General features: G+C 46.8%; 2 protein-coding genes across 2 annotated transcripts; both read left to right on the plus strand.

The window, feature by feature from the left end:
- Nucleotides 1-1,008: 1,008 nt before the first annotated feature.
- On the plus strand, nucleotides 1,009-4,017 carry LOC311234591 (cilia- and flagella-associated protein 221-like; the record flags this gene model as incomplete). Its single annotated transcript, XM_084321838.1, has 5 exons — nucleotides 1,009-1,077; nucleotides 1,933-2,090; nucleotides 2,174-2,762; nucleotides 2,836-3,761; nucleotides 3,951-4,017. 5 exons carry the CDS (start codon nucleotides 1,009-1,011, stop codon nucleotides 4,015-4,017), a joined length of 1,809 nt encoding a protein of 602 aa, XP_084177964.1.
- Nucleotides 4,018-4,764: 747 nt separating this feature from the next.
- LOC311234487 (protein dpy-30 homolog) lies at nucleotides 4,765-5,070 on the plus strand (the record flags this gene model as incomplete). Its single annotated transcript, XM_084321696.1, has 1 exon — nucleotides 4,765-5,070. One exon carries the CDS (start codon nucleotides 4,765-4,767, stop codon nucleotides 5,068-5,070), a length of 306 nt encoding a protein of 101 aa, XP_084177822.1.
- Nucleotides 5,071-7,442: the final 2,372 nt, after the last annotated feature.

Raw genomic sequence — 7,442 nt, forward strand, 5'->3', positions numbered from 1 at the left:
TCAGCATAAAGCATAAGAAAGGGTCTGAGAATGTGTTGGCGGATGCTCTATCTCGGAGTTAAATCTCTCGTGCTGTCGACTTGTTCTATTTTGCTGTCGACTCGTTGTCTGTTGCTGTCGACTCGTTCTACTGTATATTGCTGTCGACTTGTTCTATTTTGCTGTCTACTCGGTCTATGTTGCTGTGGACTCGTTTTATGTTGCTGTCGACTCAGTCTCTCTTGCCGTCAACTCGTTCTGTCATTGTTGACCCGAGTGGTTGTTGTACCAACTGCTAGTTTTTTCATAGCTCTTTGTTATCTCGGGGATGTTATCTCGTTGTTAGAAAAAAAAAGAAAAAAAAAACATGTTTAGTTGGTGTTAGGTGTCAAACATGTTTTTGTCTTATGTATGGGGGTGTTACATCCCAATATATATATTCCCCAGTGTGTGTCTCCATGTGTGTGTGTTCTCCATTTTGTTTCCTCCCTCCAGCCATTGTTCCCTTCACCATTGGTCCCTGCCAGGCCAATCCTTCCATTATTGCAACACAGCACCGATTGGTGGATGGCTTTCCAGACTCCAACACTCAATCCACACCCCCCAATCATGGATCACCCCACCCCTGAGCTACATGTGCTTCCTTTGCATCTACCAATAAATATCATTGTTGTTTACAAACCTGGTCCATCTTTTCTGTCAACCAACTGTTATGTTACAGCCCTTTACCCTTAGACACACAGGGGTCGTAACAGTAGTCTTTCATGTTTATTCTATTTTGTACTTATCCTCCCTCGGATCACCGTGGCCCTTCACGTCTCCTCCTCCATTCCCCTTTTCATATGTTTCTTTGTCTGTCTTCATTGTTGATCTGCCTCGAATAGTTTCAGGTCCCTTCCCTTTCCTTTCCCGTCCTCCTCTCCTCGTCCTCGTCTCTCAACTCTGGTCCATCTGCACGCTCTCTCCATCCTCTGTATCAGCGTCGGTCTCTCTCCCCCTCCTCCCGGCGCCATCCATCCTCTCCGGACCATGTCCCTCGTCGCCTCTTGTGCGCTGTTGTATAGTTTGGTGCCTTCGTACCAGTGTACCTTCAGCGAGGTCATCGGTGATTGGAACCTGATTTCTTTCTCCTTTAGAATTATTTTAATTTCTGCATAGCTCCGACGCCTCAATCTCCATCTTGTCGAGTTTTGGCTTTTCCAACTCTTTTCGGATTAGATTTTCCACGTACCTGGTCATTGAGTCTCCCTCTATCCCTTCTTTCAGTCCCCATATGCGTATATTGTTCCTCCTTGATCTTCCCTCCATGTCAGTTATCTTTTCTTGCATTCTCTCTTGTTGTTCGATAGTGGCTATCAGGATCTCCTGTACTTCTGTGCTCCATTCTTCTACCTCGGCTGTTCTTTCTTCTATCGCTTCTATGTCTTTTCCTTGCTTCTGTATCTTTTCGTTAACTGTCTCGAGTCTCGTATTCACTTCTTCTCTGAGCTCATCCTGTCCTTGCTTCAATTCTTCCCTGAGCTTCTCGATATTCCGTTGTATGTCACGCATTGCTTCAAGCCCAACCAGTGTGTTAGCCTGGTACGCCTCTATATTGGCTTGCATGCTAGCTTGGATACTAGCCTGTAGCTGCTCTGCCCAGCTGGGTATCCCTGCACTGTCGGCTAGCGTCTCGCTAGCTTGATTCGCCTGTTGCGTCATCGCCTCGTGCTGGTTTCTTTTCATCAGTGTATTTTCTTCATCTGGGGCCGTTTTTCTCTCACTCATCCTCGTGTTCATTGTTTCTTCCTTGTTTAGTCCTTGAATCTTCACTTTTTATTTAGTTTTGAATAGTTTTCCTTCCTTTTTTGGTATTTATTGACCGGGAGCTCTTTCCTGTGGCTTCCTACATGTTCATCGCAAACCGGCTGCATGGAGTAGCTTTAAGATTGGTTCAGCAAACCATACTGCCAGGGAGAGGACAATTTGGTGGTCCCGGTCCATGCCTACCTGATCGTCGGTAACCTCCACATGCCCTCCCATGTGGACCTTCCGCCTACAGCCCTGGGTCAGAGTGTGATCGACACCATCCCTCTGAGCTGCAGCTGTCCTGTGGACTTTGAGTTTGCAGTGTACGTCATCCAGCCTTCTCCATCCAGCCTCTCGCAGGGTTGATCCCAGCCAATGACGAGGTGGAGATCATGGTGACCTTCAGTCCCCATCACTTTGAGACCTGTCACTTCACCATCCAGCTGGTCATCTCTCAGTTCAACTCACAGTCCCACATCAGCACCATCACCGGGAGCTCTGTGGCTAACCTGGCTCTCAGTCAGCTGGACAGAGAGTGTGGTACAGGGGATGTGGTGGAGTACAGAGGGCATTCGCCCCCCACCCGCCCAGCGCCTCCTCAGAGGAAAACCGAACGCAGACCTCCCAAGAAAGCTGCCATGTCCAAGGATCGGAGAGGCGCTGCTTTGGGCCAGCCCCGTCTGAAGCCACCGTTGGACATCTGCACCCCCGCTGGAGTGGCCAAAATGCTGCTTCATAAAGACACAGACAAATTCAGCTCCAAGGACCTGAGAGAAGCCATGTCCTGTGGCAATAATATAGCGGCTCTGAGGAACAGACGGATGAAAGAAGCGTTCTTCATAAACGAGGTCCGACAGGAAGTCCAGGAGGAGAAAGCCAACCATCTCAGATGGCAGGTTCACCTGAGCCAGGATGCCATGTCAGAGGACGCCAGGAGTCACATATTACTGGAGAGGGAGAGAACTCATTATGAATACATGGATAAGGAGGGTATTGTGAATATGGAGGATGAGTTCGCCAGTGGACCACCAAAACTCCACCAAGCGGATACTTCGTGATGTCGGACAGCTGTCGGAGGAGGAGACTCCATCCTTCCAGCTCTACTCTACTGGACACCTGGTGCTGAGACACAGAGCCCTCAGGAAGCTGCAGCAGGCTGCATGCAAGGTTGTTGTCCGATGTCGCATGAAACGCAGACTGGCCTGTTTGAAGCGGCTGGCTGGCACCATGAAGAAGCCGACCGCAACAGAGACAGTTAAAGAGCAGCAGATGTGTCATCTGAACGTCTCCCCAGATAAACTGCTTCCCTTCTCTGTTCCAATTTCCTCGTCCAACGCCAGTGAACTGATCCCTGATGCTTTGGGCCCAGTGCCCGTCGAGCCCATAGATGTCACTGTGAAAACATGCGTCCCCTTCTTCAAACTCCAGGTTCCCCAGCACTATAAACTGATGGGCTACCAGCCTGTGTCCACATGGGAGGCGTATGACAGCTACATTCCCACCACCTTGGCCAGACCCCTGCGCACCGGAGCACTGGATGAACTGTTTCCAGAGATGATCAGTGGCCCGTCTCCTGGCGCCGTAGAGCTGAGGCCAGAGGGGGGGAAAGAAAAGAAAGAGACCAAGAAATGTGAAAAAGAGGAGAACACTGTCATCAGCTTCACATTCACCTGCCCTGAAGCGCTGATCAAACCTGCTCCGGAAAACCCCCTCAGGATCTTTAACCCGGCTCCAGGCCTCCAGGCCTACAAGCCAACTCCTTGCTACCTGGAGAGTGACCCTGAATACCACCTCTGTCCGCTGCCTAGGTACGTCATACAAGAAATCCATACACAGGGCATCAAGACCCCAAACACCCAGAAGAGGTTTCTGGATCGCAAGGAAGTGATCAAAGGGGTCATGACTTGGAATAATTTGGATTCCTTGAACATTCTATCAAACACGGCCACCCTCACCAGTGACTGGGCCCCACGCAGATCCGTGGACTACAACGAGTACATGCTTCCAACCTTGCCTCCTCTGCCTCACTCCTGCATACATAGATATATAACACTAGATGGCTCAAGGTGGAGTCTCTTGCGTACTTCACCGGTGGCCATCTTGCGAGGGTGGACTACTGCTTTAAGATCCGTGGACTACAACGAGTACATGCTTCCAACCTCGGCTTCTCTGCCTCTCGCCAGCCTTCCCGAAGATATGGCGAAGCTAGTGGGCGACCCGAGCGCCATGTCTGGAGAGGCAGCGATGTAGCTGACGCCGGAGATGATCAGAGAAGAATTCCTGACGGGAACCCAGGCAACAGAGGCCAGCAGAGACACAGTCAGGGAGCGTCAGCAGCAGGTTGAGGAGTGGGCCAGGTCCCAGACCAGCTCCCTGGACAGAAAGGTGACGGGCCAGACGGCAGCATCTCAGGAGGACCAGGTGCAGAGCACCCACAGGGAACAGAGATCGCCTTCCACCCTTCCACAATACACAGCTGCACGCTGGGTACCCAGTCATACATAAAAAACAATAACTTGATTTACACCGTAGTCAACGAAATGTAGTAGATTATCTTGCTTGCTATTGCAAATAAACTAGATCAGTTAATGAAGTAAATTGTTAAAGCCGTGAAATCCGCCCCACGACAGTGAACAGTGTTGATTTGCTTGCAGCGTTCTCGTCGTGACTGGTTGTTTGGATGTAGCAGCTGGCTTCAAATAAAATTTTGGACAGAAGTTGTGCCAAACCAATTAGGTTATAAACACAAGCTCGTTGTTGAATGTTAGTTAACGTTAGCTGTTTAAAATAATGAATATTACCCAACATCAACCCGACACTATTTAATTCTGGACACTTTTGTGGTGATGAACAAAATAACTCATCTATGTCGCATAGAGTTGGGGCAGTATCTTGGTCATTTCTAAACTTTGAGCACACAACTTTTTTAAATGGATACAATTTAACTTAAATGGCAGAACGTATGTCCCCTTTAAAAGCCCTCATCTGCAACGCAACATGGCGGATGATCATACAGATGCTGATCAGGCCATGGAGGGAGCAGTCGCTGAAAACCCTCATGCTGAATATGGTCTGACGGAAAACATCCAGAGGATAGTGGAGAATGAAAAAGCCAATGCAGAGAAGATTTCCAAACAGAAGGTGGACCTGCAGTCCCTCCCGACCAGGGCATACTTGGATCAGACGGTAGTGCCCATTCTCCTCCAAGGCTTGTCGGTCCTGGCCAAGGAAATACCTCAGAATCCCATTGAATATTTAGCATCATTCCTTCTCAAGAATAAATCCCAGTTTGAAGACCGTTGACCCTGATGCACCATGAGGCCATGTGTTGGATTTTTTTTGTAGGCCTATGCGTATTTAAGTTTTTCTCATTTGTGGGTGTAGTATAGTGGAGGGCAGTAATACGCCATGTTGCGTTTACACTGCCGGGAAAAATAAAGAAGATGAAGAAGAAGACCCCATCTCCCCCTACAGCGCTTGTGTCCCCACACATGGCCCACAGACCCCGTCTCCCCCTACAGTGCTTGTGTCCCCACACATGGCCCACAGACCCCGTCTCCTCCTACAGCGCTTGTGTCCCCACACATGGCCCGCAGACCCCGTCTCCCCCTACAGCGCTTGTGTCCCCACACATAGCCCGCAGACCCCGTCTCCCCCTACAGCGCTTGTGTCCCCACACATGGCCCACAGATCCCGTCTCCCCCTACAGCGCTTGTGTCCCCACACATGGCCCGCAGACCCCGTCTCCCCCTACAGCGCTTGTGTCCCCACACATGGCCCACAGATCCCGTCTCCCCCTACAGCGCTTGTGTCCCCACACATGGCCCACAGACCCCGTCTCCCCCTACAAAAGGGGTGCTGCCGCCAGCTGGAGCCACCGGGCCATATGCAGGGAACATACAGCCACAGTGGTACATATGTGCCATAGTTGTAAATAGTATTGATTTGTTATGTTAATGTATTTATTTGTTATGTTTATGTATTTATTTCTTATGTGTATGTACCTATTTGTTATGTTATGCTTTATTCCTATTCCTATGAAAACGTTTTCTCTTATAAAAATCTATTTGTGTTTTTTCACCATAGAAATGCAGGTATTTTCACAAAAACGATATACAATTGTGAAAATGAATGAATATATGTATGTTGAGGACTAATGGTATTCATAAAAAAAATATATATATATATTACATGTAAAGTACATGGTTAATATATAACCGAAAGGACTTACATGTAATAATATTGTACCATGTGTCACTGCACAAAAGATTTGTATGTATCAAAAACATCTTTTTTGCCAATCTTTGACACTCCAGGGCCCCATTCCCCGTACCTGGCTAACTGAGTTAGCCGGATAATTTTCAGCATAGCTTGACTTAAGCCAGACATTTCCATTCCCCGACGTCGGATTTTCTAAATCGCCATGGTAACAGATCAGAAAGTTTGAACCTGGTCGAGGGCAGGGTTAAGTTCAGTTAGCTGGATGAACCATGGCCACGCCCCCGCAAAGAAATGCCAGCTCGCTTCCTGAAATATTTTTCACAGTCTAGATCCCATTATGCCATTCTGAATTATGTTTTTGTGCTTCGTTTGAAATGTAAAATAATAGGTCTACCTAAAATGCTGATAATAAATCATATTCAGCCTATGAATTTAGTTTGTCCTATATAATGCATGTCATATTTATACGGATACGGCGCTCGCGACACACAGTTATTTTAATAACGGACTAAACGGATCATTGCAAATGTGAATCCCGCAGGGATATTTTAATGAATGAAACCTATCGGGTGTTTGGCTCTGATTAGTTTAATATTCTTCGCTGTGTATTTGCTTAACGGAGCACCCGGATGCGTTTCATTCAAGCTGAAGTGTCTATGCGCGGATTGTGGATATGAATTATGAGGAATCTGAATCTGTGGAGTATTTAATTGTATCACTGTCACTGTGACAGTGTCATACGTTATTGTGATATTGTAACTGGGATTCAAATATATGAGGAGATGCGCTGTTTGATGGATTTGATGACGTGACATGACTTGATAAATTGAATGAGCCTTTGACGTTTTTGATGAATGAATTTGAGAAAATGCATTTATCTTTTCAAGCACTGTTATCTGATGATGAACATGAGGTGTCACTGGTATAAACCAAAGGGTAATCAATTCAATGCATGTATGGATTAGGTCCGAAACAGATTAAAACCTGATTAATAGTGTAACTGCAAGCCTCCCTCCAAGCCTCTCTTTGGAAACCATGTATTTATATAGTACATAATACCTAAGCACATACACAGTACAGATATCCTCATAATATAATTCGTATCAATTAGATATACTATTTGGGCTTGTTTTTATCCTTATTCTGAAAGAGTTGAACTAATTATTTTCGCTAGCAAGATCTCATTTGATTATTCATTCCATAAACCTACTGCCAGCAGGCACGTTTAAAGAAATATAATCTGATTGATTGGGGTAATGAGGGACTTAAAATTAGCCTATAGATTATGCATTTAACTTGTCTGCGAGGCTATTGAGCCGTACTGCATTGTACCCATTCTGCAATCTGTTAATAACGTTTTAAATCAATCAATCAATCAATCAATGCCGTTAGAAGATCAGGATTTCTGCGATCGACACCTGCTGTCTTTTCAGCTGAGGCGGCCGCGCGCAATT

The sequence above is a fragment of the Notolepis coatsorum genome (genome assembly GCF_963971535.1).
Source record: "Notolepis coatsorum genome assembly, chromosome: 9".
In the NCBI taxonomy this organism is placed as follows: Eukaryota; Metazoa; Chordata; class Actinopteri; order Aulopiformes; family Paralepididae; genus Notolepis; species Notolepis coatsorum.